Here is a 23,256-nt window from a genome sequence, read left to right on the forward strand (position 1 = left end):
CCGGGGATGAGGGCGCCCGCGGCGGGGAGCCCGTCTGCGCGCCGCGGCGCCGTCCCGCCCAGCGAGCGAGCCCCAGCAGGCAGACGCGCGGCCGGCGGTCGGGGAGCGCGCCGCCTCCCGGCCCTAAAAATGTGAAGCGGGGAGGGCGGAGACGCAGAGACGGCCCGGCTGGGCGCCCTCGCCGCCCTCCGGCAGCCGCGCCGCTCCCCTTCCCCGCCCGCCCAGGCCGCGCCGACCCCGAGCAGCGAAGCCGCCGAGCCCCCCCCCCCCCCCTCCCTCCCTCCCGGCCTCGCTCAGACCCGGCTTCGGCCCGCCGCGGGTTCGCGGCCCGGACGCGGCGGGAGCAGGGCCCGGGACGGTGCGTCCGGCCTTGCCCGCGGCTCCTCGCCCAGACAAGTTTGAACAATGATCACAGTCAACCCGGATGGGAAGATAATGGTCAGAAGATGCCTGGTCACCCTGAGACCCTTTCGGTAAAGTTCTCTCCCGGCTGGCGCGGGGAGGTCTTTTTGTCCGAGGGGGCGCGGGGTAGGGGTGGGCGAGGTCGTTCCCCGCGAGGGTGCCCGTCCCAGGGGCAGAGGGCGGCGGTTCGTGTTTGTGATGGCCGGCGGGGCTGTAGAAGGGATGGGGCCGAGGTTCGGGTTCGGGTGGGGAGGGGCGTGTAATTCTGAGACGTGTCCCGGGGTGGCGAGGACTCGGGGTGCGAGGGTGGGAACGGGGGCAGAGCGCACCCGGGTTGTGGCCCTGGGCCCGGGAAGTCGCCTCTGCCAGGGTGCCCCTTCCCCGCCCCTCGGGGTCCTTCCCACTTCTCAGACGGCCCCACCCGGGCGGCGAAGTTCTTGCGCGGTGCTGGGAGGCTTCCCCGCCCCGCGTGCGAGCCGAGCCCTGGGTTGAGTCGTCCACCTGTCCCACCGCTTTGCCCTCGTCTTCTGCTCGCGCTCCCGTTTTCCCGGCGGCGTGCGGGCCTGTCTCTAACGGGAGGTTCCCCGAGATGGAGCAAGGACGCCCTCCCACCCCGCTTTCTGCTGGGAATTCGATCCTCCTTAGCGTCCGTGGAGAGTTGGGGGCAGGGGCGGCGCTGTGGAGCGCCAGGGCAGCGGGAGCCGGGACCTCTGGGAACGTGGAGGCAGGATAGAGGCGAAGACGGATCCTTTCACCCCAACCTCGGGGGGGCCGAGTCTAGCTGGGCTCTGTCGAACCCCTCCAGGCCCCTCCCCCCTCCCAGACCCCGGGCTCCTCTCCCTAGAGCCCGCGGAGCCCGCCTGCTGCTGGGGGGTGGGGAGGAGACGCTAAGCGATGGGTGCCCAGCGGGGTCGGAGAGCCACCTTGCCCAGGGGGGCTGGGTGGCAGAGGGCGCCGAGGGAGCGGCGAGGGCGGGGCGGTGGTCGCACTCCGGATGCGGCCACAGGTTCGGTGTGGACGCGGCTCCTTTCCGCTGGGGCAGGAGCTGGGCAGGAAGAGGCGCAGGAGGGCTGTGGGAGGGTCGTGTTTTGAGCCCCTCCCCTCCAGGCCTTTGGCCGGCGTCCCCGCCCCTTCCAGCTGGTCTCCCTCCAGCCCCCAGACTGGAATACCTTGGCTCAGGTGTCTCCGGCCTCCCCAGCCCCTCCAGCCTCTGGATGGGCTGGGCCTGTAGTGTGGAGCTAGGCAGCCTGCCTTCCCGACAGCACGGCTCATGATGGGCCGCCGATGTCTGGAGGATGCGGGAGGGGAGGATCGTAGAGTTGGCGGTCCCAAGTGTAGGGCCTTGGGCAGGAGGCAGGGGGGATGGCTTGACGCAAGGTTCGCATGGGAAGCAGGGCGGGAGGTGGGCGTCCCTGGAAAGGACCTCACTCCTCCAGCGAAATCCTCGAAGGCCTGGCTGACACTGACCGTTGAGAGGGTCCTCTCCCGGTCTCTGCCACCCCATGTCGTCCCGCCCTCCAGGTCATGGGAAGGCCCGCCAACCGACCCGAGCTTTGGCTGGACGTTTTCTGGTGCAATTGGAGGCGGCTGCTGGAGCCAGCACCATGGACAGCGCCCACTCCCCAGCGCTCCTTCCCTCCGGGGTCCTGGCTTTTCAGGCTTTTATCTGAAGCCAGGATTCAGAGGTGGTATTGCATAGACTCCCCTCCCTTCAAGTTCTGTTTATTCACCTAGGGTCTTCCTAGGCTACCCAGAGAGTCACAGCCAGCAGTGGGATCTTCGTGTCCCCTTCAGATGGAGGGGGGCTGGCCTCTAACCACATCACCTCTACCTGTTATTTTTTTTTATTATTATTATTGTTTTTTTACCCGTTAATTTTTAAGGCCAGGCTGGGAGCCCTGCTCCCTTTAGTTTCCCCAGAGCCTCATTCTGTAGTTGCTCCCGGAATATCGTTTGAATGGATACACAGACGGACGAAACCATTTTTACTGGAATCCACCATCAATGGCCCTAGGATTGGGGTCTGGCAGAGAGAGATTCAGATGAGGTGTGTTTGGGGCGTCAGATTCTAGGCTAAAAGTTTAGATCCCTTTCTCATAGCAGGTTTGTTTGAGCCCTGGCTCTAAATACAACCCCATAGCTGGGGAGGGGGTTTGAGGCAGCGGGAGACAATAAACTTGAGGAATCCGTCCTTGTCCTCAGGCCGGGAGATGTTAGCTGATTCTTTCAGAATCTTCCTGGGTGCACAACCACCCGCCTCCTACACTGTTTCTCTGGCTGCTGTCCTGAGACCAGCCTGGCTTCATCTTGGGATCCCAGGGACCCATCCTCAAGCTTGGTGGAATGCAGTGAGGGTCCCTCAGAGGTGAGGGAGCAGTGTCTCGTGCTGGGTCGCCTGTCCTCCTGTCACCTCCTGGGGGAAGCCCCCAGTGCTTTCTCTGCTTTGGGGTTGTGCCCCCTCTCCAATTTAATCTCTAACAGCTTCATTTAAATATGGGGTGCAATTTTGTTGTGCTTTTATTTTCTTCTGCAATTGTGTGTTTTCTTTAATGGGCCAAGTTTTAATTAAATACTGCTCTGCCACCTTCAAATAATGAAGATTAAAATGCATAAAGCAAGTCTTGCATGGGGACGCACACAAATGTGGAGTGGAGGGTGGCGGGTGGAGGTGAGAGGGCTGGAGGTCTCTAGCATGACTTGTGGGGCTCCCTGTGGTGAGCCTGGCTCCATATAGGATGGGGTTCCTCGCCCTGACCAGAGCGGCGGGGGTCTCCGTTTTTAGCTCTGCCAGTTCTGCAAGTCCTCTGATACATTCAAGGTCCCCGAGAAGCTGCTACCTCTGGCCTCCCTGCGACTGTGCTGGTTAGCTCAGTTCTCCTGTTTGAGGCCCGGCACCTAGTACGGGAACAGCAGGAACATGGGGCTCCCTGCTGTCCCCCTGGGGCTACCCCAGTGCCTGGCACCTGGGAACTAGTCAACTATGTGTTGAAGGGACGAACAAGGGTCCTGTTTTGACCAGCTCTCCTGATCCGTGCAATAACGCGCTCCCCAGATGACACCCCGTGCTCAGGCATCCGCCTCCCTGATTGGTCAGTCCGGAAGCTGACGACTGCTATGTGCCTGCCTGGTGAAGATGTGGGTTGGGAGTAATCTGGGCCTGGAAGGTGGCCACATGGCCCTGGCCTTGTAGATCGTACCCTCTGGTAAGAATGGAGGCACACGCCACCCGCCTCGAACATGATAAGGAGGTGTTCAAGCCAGCTCATGACTGATTGCCTTGGCAAGACCTGTGTGCACAGTGCTGAGCTGAGCCCAGGTGATTGATGGGATCCAGGTGGGTTTTGTCTGGACCAATTACTTGCCCTCTGGCTGGCATCGGGTCCTGCTGTTTCCATCTATGCCCGTGCTTCTCAGACTTCAGCGCGTAGCAGGATTGCCTGGAGAGCTTGTTAAAACGTGTTGCTTGCACCACCCCCAGAGTGATTCAGTAAGCCTAGGATTGGAGCCCAAGACTTTGCATTTCTACCAATTCCAAGGTGATGCTGTTGCTGGCCTGGGGATCACACATTGAGCCTGCTTAGTGAGCCAGGCTCTGTCTGGAGTCTAGAACTTGCCGGATCTGTGCCTGTATCACTGTCCCCTGGGGTTTTGCGTGAGGCTCGTGGCCAGCCCCTTGTAGTCCACTTCTCTTTATTCTGCTGTGACAAGAGACCTGGCCAGGAGCTCAGCCCCGTTTCATCCTCACACCCTCACCCATTCATTTGTACAGAGCCCTTGCTGGGTAGGGGTGCACTCCGCTGACCTGTCTCTGACCCGCCCTGTCGCTCCCTGCAGGCTCTTTGTCCTGGGTATCGGCTTCTTCTCACTGTGCTTCCTGATGACGTCTTTGGGAGGCCAGCTCTCTGCCCGGCGCCCGGGGGACTCCCCCTTCACCATCCGCACAGAAGGTATCTTGGTGGGGAAAGTGACTCAGAAACGGGTGCAGGTGTTTGTGGGTTTGGGAGAAGGAGGCCTTTGAACCTAGCGAACTCAAGGGACCTTCTGGGTCTCCGTCCCAGGGATCCTGGCCACCTCGTCTATGGATGTGTGCTTGGAAAGGGACCGTGGCTTGGGCCGCGTGACCTTGCACGCTGCTCTGGTGCCCCAGAGCTGTGATCATCAGCCTTCTTCTGGTGCAGACTCTCGGGCCAGGGAAGGGCCTTTGAGTCGGGGTCTCCCAGGCATCCGAAGGGGCTGCTTGAGTTGTTTCCTCAGTGTGTGTGTTGGGGGAGAGTGTTTCCGAATATGACGCTTGTCCCTTTGAGACACACATACTTTGTGCTTTTGACCCAGGCTGTGGCCACGGCTGAGGGGGGTGGGAGGTGGGGGCCGGAGTCAGAGGGAAGACCCAGTCATGGCTCATGTGTCTTATCTCTGAACCCTTGGGACCCAGTCCAGACCTTCGTGGCTCCTTGCCCACGTAATACATGTGAGGGAGCGGAACAGAGGTTCAGAGCATGGGCTTTGGGGACCAGATGGACCTGGTTTGTACCCTGGCTCGTTATCCCCCAGCTGCATACGATTGGCCATGGCACTTAGCACACCTACAGAGAAGGAAAGTCATGACCGTCTTCGGGGGCTGGATTGAATGAGCTCACAGCATTGGGGGCATGACGGGGTCATGACCAGGAAGAACCCCCAAGGATGGCCCTCCTCCCCTCTCTTCCTACTCCAGGAAGAGCGGTGAACAGTGCAGAGTCTTGCTCAGTGTTTCTTAGAGGCTCTTTTGGTGACAGTGGGCGGGAGACACGCAGGTTAGTGGGGCAGCTGAGACACATGAGGCTTCTGGAACTATTCATCGGGCTGGCTGGGTAGGCGACTCTGCAGAGATGTCTGTCTGAAGTCCACTTTCTCGCCCCCCCCCCCTCCCCGCCCCGGGGCTCGGCGATGTGGCTCCCCTGTTCCCACTGGCAAATATACCCTAAGTAGAATGGGCTGTCATCCAGGGTGGATGCTCTCAGGGGCCCTGGTTAGGCCATCTGGTGTCTCCTCATTAGATTTCTTCCTTTGGTTTCACATGTACTTCTTTATATCTGCAAAAGCTCCTGGCAGGAATTTCACATTTATTAGTCATTCAAACCTGGATGTACATTAACGTGTCCCAGCTCTGACTTGCAGAGACTTGCTTCAGTCTCCCCGAGCTCCTGTTGTCTCCTCTGATAAACGGGGATCATGCCTGCGCCCCCCAGGATGGCCACCAGGAACATTAAGATAACACGTATGGAGGGGCTCTCGCAGCGTCTGGCACACGGCGCATGTTCCATCCGTGTTTACTGGACATGTTCAGTCTGAGACAGTGCAGAAAAGGTTGTCTAGGGAAGAGGGCCGAGGAGATGCTGGGATGTCTACACAGGAGATATACGTGTGAATAGGGGCTGGAAGACGGAAGGCAGGGTGCACTTGAGGGGAAGCTGGCGGGGGCTATGAGGTCACTGGTGGGGAGGCGGGTGGATGAGTGTGAGGAGGTAGGTTGCACAGATCGCCGGTCAAGCTCCCTGGCTGCCACTCCTGGAGAGGGGGCGTGTCTGTCTGGGTGGCTGCGATAAGGGGCTTGAGGAAGTTGGGTCTCCAGAAAGGTCAGGGATCCAAGAAGGTGGCAGTTGGGGGCTGGGGGAGGGGAGGAGGGGCGTATGCCTGGGCTCTGGTCCCCCTGCTCATCTCCCTGGCAGGGGATGGGTCCAGTGGCCCAGAGCACAAAGGGCTTGCGGGAGCTCTGCGGTGCTGTGCCTGCGCAGTTTTGCCTGCAGAGACCGTAGGAGTCCAGGGCCAGCCAGATCTGTGTCTTGGGGGTGGGCGGAGCCCTAGAGGGGAGAGGACTCGCCCAAGGTCACGCAGTTAGGTTGGAGGCATGTGTGTGTCTGCATGTGTTGTGTGTGTGCGCATTCAACTTTCTACTGGACTGTAGTGCCCCCAGACCGAATGCATCCATGCACCCAGCAGCCTAGATCAAGGAACAGAACGTGATCAGCCCCCGGAAGTGCCCTCCTGCCCCCTCCCGCGGATGACTGCCCCAGGGGTGTCAGGACCCTGACTTCTCCTAGCGCAGACGAGTTGTTCCTTTTCTTCGGACTGTCGGAGGGTGGAATTGCGTGGGGGTGGGGGTGGGGGGCGGATTCTGTGTGTGCCTTTTCCTCTCACGACTCTGTTTGTGAGAGCCGCCCGTCTCCTGGTGTGTGGCTGTCGGCATTTGTCTTCACGGCTGTCGTGCAAATTCCATTGTGTGGATGCATCATATTATGCTTATCCAAAAAAAAAAAAAAAAAAAAAAAAAAATCCTTGCATCGGTCAACAGAACCATCTGAGCCCAACTGGGGAAACAGTCTGTCCTCTCCCGGCTTGTCAAGCCTGTGAGGGCAGCGGGTCACCCCAGGACGAGGCTGGGGAGAGGTGGATGGAAGAAGGGTGTTCTCCACAAGGCGGGGGCTGACGGTAGCCTCGGTCAACAGTGGTCTCCCTGGGGAGGCTCCAGATCCCCCTCTGGGCCAGTTTATATTTTGTGATAAAGTTTGCTATTTGGGGGATAAAAATCTCCTTCTATATGCTACTCACTCGTCTTAAGATCCAGGGGGAAGGAAGCTGGCGGGGAGCATGACTGGGAGAAATGTAACCTAATTCCCTCTTGCTGCAAGGGGCTTGGGCCTTGCGGGGGGAGGCTTTTGGGCATGCGCCTCACCAAACCCCAGTCCCTCGTCCCTGCCTCCTGTCTTGTCCTCGGGAGGAACTTGCTCAAGGGGCCCCGATAGGAAGTTGCGTCCGAGGCCTCCCTCCCAGTGTTGCTGCGGATTCCCTTCCTGCTCCCCGCACCCCCAGCCAGGATTTGAACCTGGGGAACATCAGAGAAATATTTCCTTGTTCTGTGGCTGTCTCTGGCCTCCGACCACGGTGCTAGGGGGCTGTTTCTCTCAGAGGCTGGTAATAGATGGGGGGCCAGGGAGGTCTCTTCTACCTGACACGACGTGGGGGCTCCTCCCATTTCCAGGAACCAGCTAGAAAGGGTAGGGGTGGGGACAAGAAAGGACAAGGCTGGGGGGTGGGGACAAGGGAGGATGGGAGACAGACACAGAGAGTGTGGAGGAGGGAGCAGAGGGGGCCTGGTGGGAAATCGAGCACCTCTTGTCTGGATCTCCTGGCTTCCCAGCTTTCCTTATTTATATGGAAATATGGAGACAACGCTGGGGCCTCACATTAAATACATTTCAATTTAGCCGACACCAAGAGCGGTGAGGTGACTCAGGGCAAGCGTGGCAGGGGCTGCTCTGCTGACAGTCCCTGGGTGGGTGGTGGCAGTCAGGGGACTAGCTCCGTGCCCCGGAGATCCTCCGCAAGTGGTGGGGAGCTGGCTGCCCAGGTCTCTGGAGCTTCTAGTCTGTGCCATTTGCAGACAAGAAGGGCCACCCTGAGTCCCCCAGGGGCTGGGGACGGTCTTGCAGTCTTGGTCTGGTCCGATGGAGGTAGCCTTACAGACCCATCGGAAAGGGGCCGTCTGTGTCCTTAGCCACGTCCCTCAGCCCTCGGGTCTTCTGGGGTTACCCTTTCTGTTGACATTTAAAAAAATTTTTTCTTAATGTTTATTTATTTCTGAGACAGAGAGAGACAGAGCATGAGTGGGGGAGGGGCAGAGAGAGAGGGGGACACAGAATCTGAAGCGGGCTCCAGGCTCTGAGCTGCCAGCACAGAGCCTGACGCGGGGCTCGAACTCACAGACTGCGAGATCATGACCTGAGCCGAAGCTGGATGCTCGACCGACTGAGCCACCTAGGCGCCCCATCTGTTGACATTTTTTTTTTTTAATTTTTTTTTTCAACGTTTATTTATTTTTGGGACAGAGAGAGACAGAGCATGAACGGGGGAGGGGCAGAGAGAGAGGGAGACACAGAATCGGAAACAGGCTCCAGGCTCTGAGCTGTCGGCACAGAGCCCGATGCGGGGCTCGAACTCACGGACCGCGAGATCGTGACCTGGCTGAAGTCGGACGCTTAACCGACTGCGCCACCCAGGCGCCCTTCATCCTTCCTATGAAGGGCCATCCCGAACCCCACATGTCTCTGAGGACTCTCTGGGGGGCTTACGTTTCCCTGGCCGCCTCTTGCTCTGATCTCCTGCTTCTCCCCTCCTACGTCCTCGGTGTCCCCGGCATTGACCTAGAGGCAAGGGCATGCTTTCCCGGAAGCCCCTGCACAGAGGTGGGGGTAACGGCAGTTTCCTCCTGCATCCCTGCAGCTGGCGCTTCCCCCCCACCCCTGCACGGGCGCTGCCCTGCCCCCCCTGCCCCCTGCCTCGTTCTCCCTCCTCCTCTCCCAGGCTGAGCCAGGAATCTCCAGTCTCCCTACTTGAATATGCAGGGTCATTTAGCTCTTTGTCCCTCTGCCCTGGGCATCTAGCCCCTGCTCTGGCCCTGAGCTCTCACCCTAAGGGGATTCGGCCACCTTTGGGAGGAACGGTTCTTTCTTCTCCTATCACCCTCATCTCCAGAGGCAATTAGGGGATGAGCCACAACGGCAGTCCCAGCCCATAGAACCTCAGGGTCCAGTAAGTCCAACGCCCTCATTTTAGAGGAGGAGAAACTGAGGCCCAGAGAGGGAAAGTGGCGCACCTATCGGTCCTGCACCCCTGCGGCTGGCGGCCGAGCGGGTGGAGTCCAGGCTTCGCGACTCCCACTCCGGCTTGCCCGAGGCCGCTGCCCTGCTCTGACTCTGCTTGGCTTTTGGGGTCGCCGCGTCTCTCGGTTATTGGCCCCAGCAGCTGTTTTGCAGCCTGCCCAGTGGGGCTAAGGGTGTGTCTGTGGGGAGGCTGTGTCCCTGCGGTTCCAGGGAGGGGCTCAGGCAGTGAGGAGGAGTGGAGGAAGCCTGGGATGGGCTCAGAGAGAGGGCGGCGGTGTGACAGGGCCCGGGTGCCAGGCCCGAGGCCTTCCAGGGAGCACGGCACTGCTCCAGAAGCAGTGATATGGGCTCAGCATCGCCGGGGTGCCGCGTCTGCAGGAGCGAGCTGTTGCCCAGACTCTTGGTTGGTCCAGTTGGGCCTGAGTGCTCTGGCCAGGTCATGGCTGGGGGAGAGGGGCTTGGTTAACAGGCTCTGACTGAGGGTGTCCCCAGCTGTTGTCTCCTTCTCCTTTTTTCATCCCACACCTTTGGGGAAGAGGCCACCTGAGCCTGAGCTGTGAGCATCGGCTCATCAGGGCTGCCCCGGGAGGCCGTGCAGGTGGCGCACTGCACAACTCCAAGAGTGGTACTAAGCAGCGGCCAGATCAGATCATCTGATGTTCCCCTATTTTTCTAGCTGAGATGATGGGAACCCCCCCTCTTGTTTTACTCTGTGCTCCGGGCATCACGTGAAAGCCAGGTGTTACATTTGGATGATGGACTCGGGTGGGGGTCTCAGGGATGAGAGCGATTTGAAAGACTAACCGTTGGCCCCGATTCTGCGGAGTTGAAAGAGAGAGGAAGCTATTTATATCTTCTTGGATTGATTGACTGGTTGAGTACTGAGTGAGTGGGGCGGGGTGGAGCGGTGGGAGAAACTGGCTTCACCTCACGCGATGGTGAAATCTCCTAATCCCGACTGGTTTGTTAAAAATCTACCCAGTCTTTCCAAGGGGGGGAAATGTGGGAAGACTTCTAGCTACTTCAGCGGCTGGTGCGGGAATGGAGACGGGGTGGAGACGGTGCGTCTTTACTTCCTTCCTCTAGATGTGCATTTTCTCCAACACCGTCCTGCCGCTGTTGTTCCTGGGTAACTGTGTGTGTGTGTGTGTGTGTGTGTGTGTGTGTGTATGTGTGTGCGTGCTTTGGAGCCCAGGACCCCGGCTTCTTTAAGGAAACTGCAGCTCTGCCTTGCTGGGGACTTGGTGGCCAGCTGGCACTTCCTTCCATAGCACGTGAATGAGCCCTCCCCGGCTCCTGGTGGCCTCCCTTCTGACCTCAGGTGGGCTCAGCTTCCAGGGGACCCCAGCCAGGAGTGAGAGAAAGTGGTAGCAGCCACTGGGCCAGGCCAGGCCCCAGAGCCAAGGGACATGGGGGACAATCCAAGCAGAAACGTCACAGGCAGCCTTGGTGACACGAAGCCTTCCTTGCCGCCGCCCCCCCCCCCCCCAGCTCAGTCCTATGCCTGGAACAGAGGAGAACAGCCCCCTCCTGTCTCCCCTCTTCTCCCCACCTCTGCCCCCCACTTCCTAGTGGCCTGCCATGCTCTCTGCTGCCCCCTCTTGGCACTGTGACATCGGATTATTGTTCCTTGGGTTGGGGACACAGAGGCCAATAGTGTTGCCATGACTCGCCCTTGGCCACACGGCCACATCGGGGATTGGTGGCAGAGGTGGGCGAGAGCCCCTCTGAGCTCACTGGGCCCCAGTGCCGCTGGTCCCCCGGCCCCCGGCCCTCACGATGCCCATGCACACGGGCAGACTGGCAGCGTCCGGTGACCGTGGTTCTTTGCCGGGGGCTTCCTACAGTCGTTGGAGCTGGCTGTGCCACCCACGGCAGGTGGAGAGTAGCAGAGCCGGGCTGTCCCTGGGAGCAGCCCTCAACAGTGACTGCAGGAGATGTTGAGCGCATACCCTGGCTCCCTCACGGCCCCCCCCCCTCCAGAGGACAACTCTGGGGGCAGGCTCTGCATTTGCTGGTTTCCCCAGTTTGGTGGCTCGCCCTCTCTGGGCTGCCTCCCCTTCCCTGTGTCACCTCCTCGCTCCCTGACCGGGGTTTCCTTCACCTCTCAAATAAAAGCCTCGCCCTTAAACTCTGGTCTTGGGCTTTGCTTCTGGAGAACCCGACCTAAGGCCCTCCCATCCCCACCCCGGGAAACCCCGGGAAGCATTCAGGTCTCCATAACAGGGCTCATTTGCTGTGAGAGGTTCAGAGCCTGGCCCCGGGGAATCTCACGGAGCCAAGCTGGGGATTGTAGCGCCTGGAACCGAGTACCTGTGGACCGTTTGGAGGGGCCGTTAACACCTCCACGTGATTTGGTTGAAAAGGGAGGCAGGGACCTCTCTCCCACCCGGGCACGTGTGACACGATGATTGGGAATAATTAGGAAATCGTGGGAGAATCTGGGCTGGTTAATGAAGGGCATCTCGGTTGAAGCCCCTTGCTTCTAGTTAATTTTGCTCTTCACGAGGTCTCTCTTGCCCCTCAGTCCAGGAGTCGATCTTTGGGAATCCAACGGCCAAATGAGAGTCAGGACGAGTTCGCGATGGTTTTCTAGGCTGGGGTCCGGGGGAGTGGGGTGGGGAAGGGGTCTGGCCGGGCCCAGAGGCTGGCGGAGAACAACAGTGCCCCGAGCTCCTTGAACGTGGGCTCACGGCCTCTCCTGTGTATGCACACCACGTGGGTGGCCAGCAGCCTGCAGACCCCTGGGCCCCACACCCTACAGATGTGAATCGGCAGACGGTGACTAGGGCCTGAGAATCCGGATTTTAACAACCTGGCCAGGAGAGTCAGGTGCGGAGTGGGCGATTGACCACATTTTTGGAAGCCCTGATCCAGAAATCCTGTCTGGACCTTAGTGCTGGGGGACCCTGGGGTTCCTGCTCCCCCAACCGGCCCTTTCCCGTCTCGGCACAGACCTGAGATGATGTCTAAAGCTCCATTTTGCAGGCGACAAAACGGAGGCCCAGAGAGGTTAAGATGATCTCAGTGTCACCCAGGTTGTAGAGAGCAGGTTGGCCCCGGGCTCTGTACCCCGACACAACAAAGCGGGGGGCGGGGATCTCCTGTCCTGCAGGGGTGAGGGGTGGGGTGGGCTCACCCTCCCGACCCCTCCTTGGCCTGGGAGAGTGGGAGCGGGGCTGGAGTCTGAGCCGCCAGGTTCAGGGGGCCCCCGGGCTGCGGCCGAGCCTGACTGTGCCCGTGGGCCATCTGCAGTGTTGGGCGGGCCGGAGTCCCGCGGCGTCCTGCGCAAGATGAGCGATTTGTTGGAGCTGATGGCGAAGCGAATGGACGCGCTGGCCAGACTGGAGAACGTCAGTGAGCTGCACCAGGCTTCTGGCGACCGGCACTTTGCTGCGGACAGGTAAGGGGTCCCCGCAGGGAGAGTGGCACTTGCAGTGGGGGAGGGGTGGGTCACACCGTGCGGGGCGGGGGTGGGGGGGGGGGAGGGGAGGGACAGCAGGGGGACCCCTCCCCTCCCGCCCCCAAATGCTCCCCCAGAGCGGGGGGGGGGGGTGCTATCGGTCAGCCCCCTTGCTGCTAATGGGGAAAACTTAAGAAATACGGAAGCCGCACAGGAATACCACCCCAGAGCGCGTTTCCACCACCAGATTCAGCGGCTGTTAACGTCTTGCCATGTTGGTGGCCTGACTCCCTCTTGTTCCTTCTTAATAAGGACCAGAGATGAAGGCCGGGGGGCGCTTTACCTGCTTCCCCGTGGAGACAGGTGCCTTCCCGAGTTAGGCATCAATGGCTCCCGGCACATGCGTGTTGTATAAGCACATGCTGGGAACGCGCGGTGCGTGGGGTTCACGGGCATCCCACAGGTGCATTTCCTGCACCTGCTTTTTTCACTCGACACGGCACTTTTGAGCTCTGTCCACGCTGACGGTCATGCGGGGGTGGGATGGCCCCGGTGGTTACCCGTCCTCCACCGATGGGCCCGGGTCATTTTTTGCCAAAAAGGATTTCTTGGTTTATTCGTTCTAAATATTTCCCTCCCGAGTCCAGAATATCCAAACATCTCCAAGAGTCTGGGCCACAGTCCCATGGGCCTCAGCAGCGGGCCCACACCAAATGGTGTCTTGGGTGTTTAAGTTCCCGGAAACCCAAAGAATGAGGAAGCGCGGAGTCAGGGCCCTCGGACTGGGCTGTGGAGAGAGGGGCTTGCAGCCCCCCCCACCCCTGCCCCATCCCAGGGAGACGGGCTCCGCCTGATCTCGGATTTCCAACACTGGGGTTCCTTGTGACGTGGATTTGCGCAACGTGTTCTAACTGCTAAAAAGTAAGTTTGAACCCGGCACTCAACACGATTTAGGAAAAGCTATGCCTTGGCGGGTGTGATTTGCTAAGAATGTTCTATGGCTGAAAAACCCAGCGGAAATCCACGCTTCTAGACAACGTGTAGGAAAGACGTACCTCAGCCAGCACGTGGGAGGTAAAGGCCGAGGCTCCGGGCACCTGCTGTTTGGAGTTTTGCAGAGTCAAAGTTCAAGTGTTGGCAGCCGGTCCTGGTCATTGTGGGGCCCCGGCCGGCCGGGGGAGGGGGCGTGTGGCACGGACCCCTCCTCTGGAGCCGCGTATGGTCTGCTGACATAGCCTGTGCGGGCCGGGCTGCCGGTCACGGGACACACCTCACATGGGCCCCGCTGACTGAGCGTCCTGACGGCCGGTCGGGTCCAACCCCAACGGTGTCGTCAGCTCTGCCCCCGCTTCGTGGGTGCTTTAATCTCTGCCGCGTCGAAGAGGGAACTGAGGTGCAGAGAAGTTCCGGAACTCACCCGAAGTTGCCAGGCAGCTGAGGGGCCGGGCCCGGCTCTGGACCGAGGCCAGCTAACTCCGGAGCTCACGTTTCTGACCCCTGTGCCCTTGGTGGCCGCTTATTGAACGTGTGGCTGCGTGTGGGTTAGTTTTTATTCCTTTGCAAGACTTTGCATCAATTAATTTACAGCTCGGGGGGAGAATATCCTTCACTAGATCTTTGCCTTGATTTTTTTTTGGGGGGGGGTTGGGAAATGTAGACTCCAAAAGGACAGTCCTGGAACCTGGTAGTGTGAGGAACCGGCCACAGTGCCTGGCTCCTGAGTCGGCTGCCTGGCTGGGTGCTGGGCGCCTGGTTAGACACTCTCTCACCATCCCGGGATGAGCGCCTGACAGAACAAACTAGACAGATGCTCTCAGGAAACATATTTTGGACCCACTAAGCGCCAGGCTACTGGTGCTGGCGATGCAGTGATGAGCTTGTCCTCACTCCTGTGGAGGAGACAGGCAGTAACTGAGAAAAAGAGGTTAATGAGATAATGTCAGATACCGATACGTGCTCTGAAGGGTTTGGGGTGGGTGTCCTGTTCCCACAGGGCAGTCTGGGAGGACCTTTCTGAGTTGGTGATACTTCAGCTTGATTCTGAACAATGGGAAGGAGCCAGCCGCGCGAGGAGCTGGGAGTAGAGGATTTGAAGAAGCGAAAGGAACAAGTGTAAAGGCCCTGGGGTGGGATAAGCTTTAGTGTGTTGGAGGAAAAGAACCAATGGGAAAGGCAACATGGCGGAGGGTGGTGAGGGATAGGACAGGCTGACAGGGCAGGTGGCGTAGGGCTTTGTCAGCTGTGGTGAGTATTGAGGACACTATTCTAAGAGGCGTGGGAGTTTGCTAGAGGGCTCACAAAGAGGGGGTGATAGGAGCTGGCTTTGTTGGTTTTTTTTTAAGGATAGCTCTAACTGCTGTGTGGAAAAGGGAAGCGGGGGAGCTGGTGGCAGAAATGGGGGGAGGGAGGCAAAGGTGTTGGGCTCCCATGGCGTTCCTTCCCTCTGGGGCATGAGATCATTTTCTTCTGCATGTACATGGCGTCCATCGTCCGTCCATCGTCCCTCTAATCCAACCCCTCACCCCCGCTGTCTCCTCCTTGCTCCTCTCCTGCCTGCCCCCAGCTCTGCGGCCGCCCCTCCGGGCTGTCTGTCGGTCTGTCCACAGGTCACCAGGGCGAGGGCAGAGGACGCTGTCGCCTCTCCACTGAGCACCCAGCTGTGGGCGACAGAGCAGAGGGGCAGCTGGCCTGCCTTTTTGGCCGCTGGGGGGGGGGGGGGGGGGGGGAGAGCTATTGTCAGCAGCTCCACGCCTCTCTGGTTTCTTCCGGTCCTGGCCTCTCCCTCCCTCCCTCCCCTGCCCTGCCTCGGGGAGGAGGGGGAGTCGGCGCCACCTCCTAGCTCCCTCCCGACCCGGGGACGTAGCAACAATCCATCAAGACCAGCAGAGCCCATCAAACCCCATAGGCAGAGCCGTAAATTTCAGGGACGTTGTTGCTTCTTGTTTCAGGGAGAGAAATGGGCGTGTCCAGGGCGCGCAGTGTGTCTGTGTGTGTGTGGGGGGGGGGGCTGCTGACTCACACCTCCCGCGTGCACAGACACTCCAGCCCCCTGCCCACCTTGACCCACCCGGGGCTGACCTGGCTGCGGCCGGGCAGATGAGAATCCTGCGATCGTGCTGCTGTGCTTCCAGCAGACTCTGTTCCCCTGCGCTTGGATTCCCCCGCCTCAAAATGATCTGTGGCCTTCACCAGCTCCTCTGTCCACCTCCTGCCCTGCCCTGTCGGAAGCTTCTGTACTGTTGCCCCCCCCCCCCCCCCCCCGCCGTGGTTGGCATGTCCTCTGGGAAAGCAAATTTGCTTTTTTAGCCTAGGAAAACCTAATTAGGGGTTATTTGCAGATTTGCTGCAAATGGCATCGTATTATGTACCCTAAAGCCAAACAGTAATGATCTCTGAATTTCCCATAAGGCTTCTCTGCAGCAGCAAAGACGGCCAACGTTTCAGGCCATCTTCTTCGTTCGAGTCAAGCATGAGTCCGTATCTGCCGGGCGCTTACTGTGTGTGGAGTCTCGGCCGGGGTTTCCGGAATGGGTGGAGAGGACACAGGGGGACGGGTGAGTGAGGGGAGCAAACCCCAAACTTGATGGCTGTGGAAACGGTCTACAGACTCTAGATGCCCCAGTTTATGTCTTCAGTCTCAAGTACCCACCTGCCCACCTACCTGGGGGTCCCAGGAATGACTCAGATGCGGTGTCTCCTGGGTACACCCGAGCCCCCCATCTCCCCAGCCCTCCTGACCCAGGCCATGCCAGCCCCACTGTTTCCATTGCCCGGACCCCCAACCTTGGCGTCGGCCTTGACCCTTCTCCCTCTCACTTGTATCCAGTCTGTGAGCAAATTGTCTCCACCTTCAGAAGGTGCCCAGAATCCCACCTCTCCCCATGGCCGCCACCCGTGTCCCCGTCCCCCCCACTGATTCCCAGCTCAGCAACCAGAGAGATTATTTTAGAATACCAATTCAGGGGTGCCTGGCTGGGTCATTCGGTAAAGCATGCGACTCTTGATCTCAAGGTCTTGAATTCAAGCTCCGTATTGGGCATGGAGCTAACCTAAAAAAAAAAATACCGGGGCGCCTGGGTGGCTCAGTCAGTTGAGCGTCCGACTTTGGATCAGGTCGTGATCTCACGGCTCGCGAGTTCAAGCCCCGCGTTGGGCTCTGTGCTGATGGCTCAGAGCCTGGAGCCTGCTTGGGATTCTGTCTCCCTCTCTCTCTCTGCCCCTCCCCCGTTCGTGCTCTCTCTCTCTGTCTCAAAAATAAATAAACATTAAAAAAAAAAATTAAAAAAAAAGAGAAACTTGAAAATGCTCCTAGATGCTGTTGGCCACCTGCGTACCAGCAAAGCCTGTGGCCTGAGCCAAGAGGCCTACGTGGGAGGGTGGGGAGCAGGGCAGGGGGCACATAACCTGGGAAGACCACTTTGGGGGCTGCTTTTATTTATTTTTTATTTTTTTATTTTTTGGGGGGGGCTGCTTTTTTTTTTTTTTTTTAATTTTTTTTGACGTTTTATTTATTTTTGAGACAGAGAGAGACAGAGCATGAACGGGGGAGGGGCAGAGAGAGAGGGAGACACAGAATCGGAAGCAGGCTCCAGGCTCTGAGCCATCAGCCCAGAGCCCGATGCGGGGCTCGAACTCACGGACCGCGAGATCGTGACCTGAGCCGAAGTCGGACGCTTAACCGACTGAGCCACCCAGGCGCCCCAAGGGGGGGGGGCTGCTTTTAAAGGCATGCCTCAATCATGTCCCACCCTGTGCGGGCCCCCTCCCTAACAGGACAGCCTCCCTGTGGAGATCAGGGTGGGGGTGGGGGCGCTTGTCTGACCCCAGGGCTGGAGAGAGGCCGGGCTGGTGGGGAGGGACCGGCAGCTGGGTGACAAGGGCAGTCAGGCTTCCAGGGCGGAAACCTAGCAAATATGAGGATAAGTGTGAACAGTTCAACCATCCTAACAAAGACAGAGATTCTCAACATCCAACTGTATGCTGTTTGGAAGACAGGCAAGATACACCTGTACAGTAGGGTCTCCATGTGTCTTCAACAAAATATACACATGAGATATTAAAAAAAAAAAAAATTCCCCGGGGGAAAGCCAGGCCTGGGGTGTGGGGGTGGGAGCTGGAGTCTGGCTCCTGTGTCCCCGAGGCCAGCTTTGCCACCCTGCTTTGCCCCGCTCATGGGGCACTGACCCCTTCCCCACGTGCTGAAACCGCACGACGCCCGACTCCGGCTCTGTTCCCGTCAATAGTGGGGAGGTCATCCGTCTGTCTGTCTGTCTATTGCTCTAATATAAATCTATGTGGATGGATGTGTATGTGTATTTCTTGGTGCAAGAGAGAATGCTCTCTGCTCTTGCTTAGGATGGGGCTAGAAGATCCTGGGTCAAGTTCAGAGCCCCCCCCCCCCCCACAGCATCAGGGGCTCTGGACGGGGGTGAAGGGGGCCAAAGACGTGGAGGAGGAGAGCGGTAAAGTTGCAGGGAAGGCTGGACACTTTCCGTCCCGTGTGGTATGTGTGAGAGGGGGACAGACAGGGAGGGAGCCAGCCGCAGAGAGAACGCGTCTCCCCGTCCACGACGCTCGTGTTTCTGGCCGAACGTGTCTGTCTCTCTCGGCCAGCGTGTCTGTGGGCACCTGTGGGCTGAGTCTCGGTGTTTTAAAAGGAAAGCGACCGGTTTCGTAATAAAATAACAACTCCCAGCAAGCACGCTGGCCAGCTGTGCGGGAATCGATACCCTGTTAATTGAATGCAACCCTCATAAATCATGGGAGGAACACGAAATTCAACCTCCTTCCCCAGGCGTCCAGGAGAGCTTGTTCAAGGGGCCAGGGAATGAGGGTGGCTCAGGGGCCGAGAGAGGAGGGGCTGGGGCCTCAAGGGGGCCTCTCTGGGGGTGTGGCCTGAAGCCAGCAGATGACTGGAGCCCAGCCAGCCTGGCCGGCCGAAGGGACAAATAAGTGGCATCTGTGTCCTGGCCCTGTGATGACTGGCTGTGGTGTTGGCTGCCTCTCTGGAGGGGAGGGGGAGGGCACTGGGGCAGTGGCCGGGGGCTGGCCTGTCCACCTGTGCTCTGGTGGAGGGGTTGGCGGTCCGCCTGTGGGTGCGAGGTGAGGGGTGCTCAGGCAGGAGAGCCAGAATACCGTGGATCCTGGAGTATTGTCCCAGTGGCTCCCCGGGGCTGGGGAGTAGGGTAACCAGGGGCCCGGCTTGGCCTTCTTTCCCTTTGCAGGTAGGAAACGGTCGGCCGCATGCCTGTCGCTTCCTGGTTGTGCAGAAGTCACACGGGCCCGTGTCCTGAGCTCCGGGCGTGCTTTCGGGTTTTGCAGACGCAGTGGGAAGGAGCAAGGGCTGGCAGAGAGGGCCACGGCCTGAGTCCCTGCCCTGTCCCCAGCCTGCATGCCACCTCAAGGACGTCGTCGTTGTGATTTTGTCTTTTCCCGGTCAGTTTCCCCTCCATAAAGTAAGGGGTGAGGCCGGCAGGGCTCTGGGGTCCTCTCTGGCTAATTTGGGAATGCCGATTCCCAAACCCGGGCAGGCCCTCAGGGCCCTCGTGTGCCCACGAAGGCAGTGTGATGGGTTTGGGCACCCTGAGGGGGCGGCCTCACCAGGCAGGGCAGGTAAGAGCTCCTAGAGTGGGCGGGGGGGGCCCCCCCATCTCTTAGCCCTTTTCCGTGGGGTAGGGGCGGCGGTGGCCTCCTCGGAAGCTTGCCCGCGGATCCTGGGACATGCTTTCCCCTTCCCACCTCTGCCCTGCCTGCTGTCTGCAGACTTTGTGTCTCAGGCTGGCTCAGGCCCCCTTGGGCCCCTTTGTTGGGAGAGGGAGGTCGGGGGCCTCTTCTAGCCAACACCAGCCTGGGGTGGCCCTCCGCCCTGAGGGCTGAGTTCTGGTGTCCAGTGGACTTTGATGGAGAGCTGGCTGAAGCAACAGTAATAATAGTTAATGAAGATAATAAATAATACTAGCAGCCTCTCTCTGTTGGGTACTTATTATGTACTTTGACTTGACCAGTGGCCCAGTGAGGAAGGTTCTATCCAGGTCCGTGATTCCCAGAGGAGGGCCCCGGGCTCAGGCAAGGAAGGGCCTGGCCCAGATCGTAGACCTGGAGGGGGCGGTGCCCGGCCTGCGTTGTCTGCCCAGCCCTGTGGTCCTGCGACTACCACGTGACTGCCACATTTGGAGACAGGGGGGCGGGATGTGAAAAGGTCCTGTGGTTCTTCGTGGAGTGTCTGCCCAGCTGGGAGGGATGGTAGGACCCAGCTGACCTGAGGGCCTGCTGGCCCTAAGAGCTTCCCTCTTTTCTGTCCCTGCCTGGCACCCACAGCTTACAGGTTGGGGCCGGAGAACCTCACCCGTCGTGGGGAGCCGCGGGGTCGGGCTCGGGAATAACGCGCTGCTACAGGGTTAAGTGCAAAGGGGGGGCAGGGGCATTGGGCAGAAACGGTCCTGAGGGTTCCACCCCAGGGATGTCACTCCCTAGATCACGGCCTTGGTCCTGACAGCCTGCCCCACCCCCACCCCCTGTGCCCACCCTTGAGCACAGACCCCTTGCCGGTGAACTGGTACCTGATTTTTCCACTTGATAGCTCCGTGGCCCTGAGCAAGTAACTCAGCCTTCCTGTGCCTTGGTTTCCTCCTCTGTACGATGGGACCATTAGAAGGGATCCTGATGCCGTGGAGAGAATTGCCTGGGGCCCCCTCAGCAGGAAGCCCCTGCACAGACGTCCTGGTCCATCCCCCCCTTTTTCTTTTGCACTTGGGAGCTTCCGAGGCCGTGGCTGTGGTCTGCGGTCTCGTGGCACCTACTTTCACTGTCGTTCTTTAAGAGAGCTTCCCAGGGAGAGAAGACTAATCATATATATATATATATATTTTTTTTTTTAATGTTTTTTAAATTTATTTTTGAGAGAGAGGGACAGAGCGTGAGCAGGGGAGGGGCAGAGAGAGACGGAAACAGAATCCAAGGCAGGCTCCAGGCCGTCAGCACAGAGCCCGACGCGGGGCTCGAACTCACAAACCACGAGATCATGACCTGAGCCGAAGTTGGACGCTCAGCCGACGGAGCCACCCAGGCGCCCCCAGACTAATCACGTATTATTTGAAAATAAAAGTGCTGGGGCGCCTGGGTGGCTCCGTCGGTCGAACGTTCAACTCTCGATTGCATCTCAGGTCATGATTCCAGGGTCACGGGATCGAGCCCCACGTTGGGGCTCTGTGCTGAGGGTGGGGTCTGCTTGAGATTCTCTCTCACTCTGTCCCTCTCCCCCACTCAGTCTCTCTTTCCTCCCTTAAATAAAATTAAACAAAGAAAATGAAAGTGCTGCCCACGTGCGAAGTCCAGGATAATGGCGGTGGCGTCACGTCTGAATTGTTAAGTCGGACGGATGTCACCTGCACAGGTTAGAGCCCCTGCCAGTGATGCTGCCTGAGAAACGCTTCCCGTGCGAAAATCCTCCAAAACGTGAAGTGCTTTGTTCTGCGGCCAGACTTGTGATGCTTCCTTTGGGGGCCGGGGCGATTGCTGCGGGTAGGGAAGAAAGGCGTCTCAGGCATTTATTGTGTTCGAGCGTCGCCGAGCACCTGATATCCTGGGCATCACCCTGTGAGGTAGTCGAGATTCTCCGGCCGTGGTAGGAGCTGGCCCCTGAGCTCAGAGAGGTTAGTGGAGAGAAAGTCTGGCAGCAGGGGCCCAGAAGAACCTGAACTCTCCTTTTGCGATGGACTAAAAACCATTTGCCCTCAGCTCTGTATTAGTGTCCTCGGGCTGCCACCAAAAAAATGACCACGAGCCGGATGGCTTAACACGACAGAGATTTTCTGTCTGGATTCTGGGGGCTGAAGTCTGAAATCTACGTATCAGCAGGGGCCCGTTCCTTCCTAAGCCTCCACGGGAGGATCCTTCCCCGCCTCTTCTAGTGCCTGGTGGCTCCTGGGAGTCCCTGGCTTGTGGCCGCGTCCCTCCGGCCTCTGCCTCCGCTGTCCCGTGGCGGCCTTCCCCTGAGTGTCTCCACATGGCTCTCTTATAAGGACACCAGGAGCGGAACGGAGGGCCTGCCTGATTCCGCATGACCTCATCGTAACGAATGACGTCTGCAAAGACCCTATTTCCAAATAAGGTCACGTTCTGTGGTTCTGGGTGGATGTGAACTTGGTGGGGGGCGAGGGGGGGGACACGACTCAGCCCAGCACAGTGCTGGAGCCCTGGGCACATGACCCATGCTGGACAGTGCCCAGTCTCCATCCAGAAGCACGTTCCTGTCCTTGAGAACTCGGGACTCCGCTGGGGGTTTCTTCTTCTTCCTCTATCTCCTTCTCCTCCTTTTTTTTTTTTTTTTTTTAACATTTTTTTAAGTTTATTTATTTTGAGAGAGAAAGAGTAAATGAAGGAGGAGAGAGAGAGAGAGAGAGAGAGAGAGAGAGAGAGAGAGAGAATCCCAAGCAGGCTCCACACCCTCAGTGCAGAGTCTGATGTGGGGCTCGAACTCACAAACCGTGAGATCATGACCTGAGCCAAAGTCGGACGTTCAACCGACTGAGCCACCCAGGTGTCCCCTCTTCTTTTTTTTAATTAAAAACAACTTTTGGAAGTAATCTCTGCATCCACTGTGGGGCTCAAACCTACAACTGCCAAGTCAAGGGTCAGACGCGCTACCGACTGAGACAGCCAGGCGCCCCAGGACTCCGCCGGGGGTCCAGCTGGTCACAACCACACCCCAGCATGTGAGGGGCTCAGAGGAGAGATCTGGCTCCCAAAGCCAGATCTCTGGATGGATAGAGCGGAGGCTTGAGGGAGAGGATCCTTCAGGAAGGCTTGAAGTGGGGTGAGGTCCCTTCCAAAGTCTCTGGGGACCTAGCAGGACCCCCGCTGGTCCCCTGACAGGGGTTGTTTGCGTTCTGGGGTCTCGGTTAGAAGTTGGAAGGGGTGCCCGGGAGCACCCTGCCTTGTGCTTGGCCGCCCACGCTGGGCACCGACCCTGGCCCAGCAGCCGCGAGCTCCGGGCCCTCCTCCCGGTGGTTGCCTCCTGCGGTCGGCTGAGTGTTCCTTCCGGGCGGAGGAATGTCCGTGCTGTCCCCACATGTCAGTGAGGAAAGCAGTCCCAGCGTGCTCACTCAGAACTGATGCAGAGCCCAACGGACGTCAGGGTCATGGAGTTCTTCTTCTGGCTTAAAGCAGACATCCTCCGTGGGTGCATATCACCCCCAAGGGTGAAGCCTGCTTCTTGAGGGGGAAATTACCTTAGACGTCCCAATGGCCTGTGGCCCTCCCCTGGCCACCGTGTGTAAACGGAGCGGCAGCATGTCTGTGTTTTTCACTTTTCATGGAGGAGGGCGAGTAGGAAAATGTCTCCCAGGGCTCCCTCGGGAGTGATGATGAGACAAGACAGACAAGCGCTGGTCTGGCCCAAAGCCCTTTGGCTGCTGCTTCAGCCACACCGCGGCCTGGGCAGGAACGGGTACACGTGCAGGGCTGATCTCCCGCAGAAGCAGACGTCCTTACTGCTCCGTATCCTCATTCCGGCCTCACGAGACTCCACCAGGGAGTGACTTTGTCTTCGCCATTAAAAAAAGAAAAAAAAAATTTTAATGTATATTTATTTTTGAGAGAGAGAGAGAGAGAGAGAGCTCAAGCGGGGGAGGGGCAGAGAGAGAGGGAGACACAGAATCCGGAACAGGCTCCAGGCTCTGAGCCATCAGCACAGAGCCCGATGCGGGGCTCGAACACCTTGATTCCAGACTTCTGGCCTCCAGAGCTGCAAGAATACATTTGTGGTCATTTGTTTCAAAGGCCGCAGGAATCCGGTACAAATTCCATTAGTGT

The 23,256-nt window shown here is 58.8% G+C and overlaps 1 protein-coding gene across 1 annotated transcript in view; it reads left to right on the forward strand.

Annotated features, from left to right (window-relative positions):
- Positions 1 to 250: 250 nt before the first annotated feature.
- The window catches only part of MGAT5B (alpha-1,6-mannosylglycoprotein 6-beta-N-acetylglucosaminyltransferase B), a 69,161-nt gene continuing 46,155 nt past the window's right edge, over positions 251 to 23,256 (forward strand). The window contains 4 exon segments of the mRNA XM_040456525.1: positions 251 to 473; positions 2,605 to 2,767; positions 4,237 to 4,349; positions 12,297 to 12,444. Of these exon segments, the coding sequence (XP_040312459.1) occupies positions 2,613 to 2,767; positions 4,237 to 4,349; positions 12,297 to 12,444 (416 nt within the window). The 5' untranslated portion in view covers positions 251 to 473; positions 2,605 to 2,612.

This window comes from Herpailurus yagouaroundi, unplaced genomic scaffold (assembly GCF_014898765.1).
Source record: "Herpailurus yagouaroundi ecotype Mexico unplaced genomic scaffold, PumYag 217, whole genome shotgun sequence".
Lineage (NCBI taxonomy): Eukaryota > Metazoa > Chordata > Mammalia > Carnivora > Felidae > Herpailurus > Herpailurus yagouaroundi.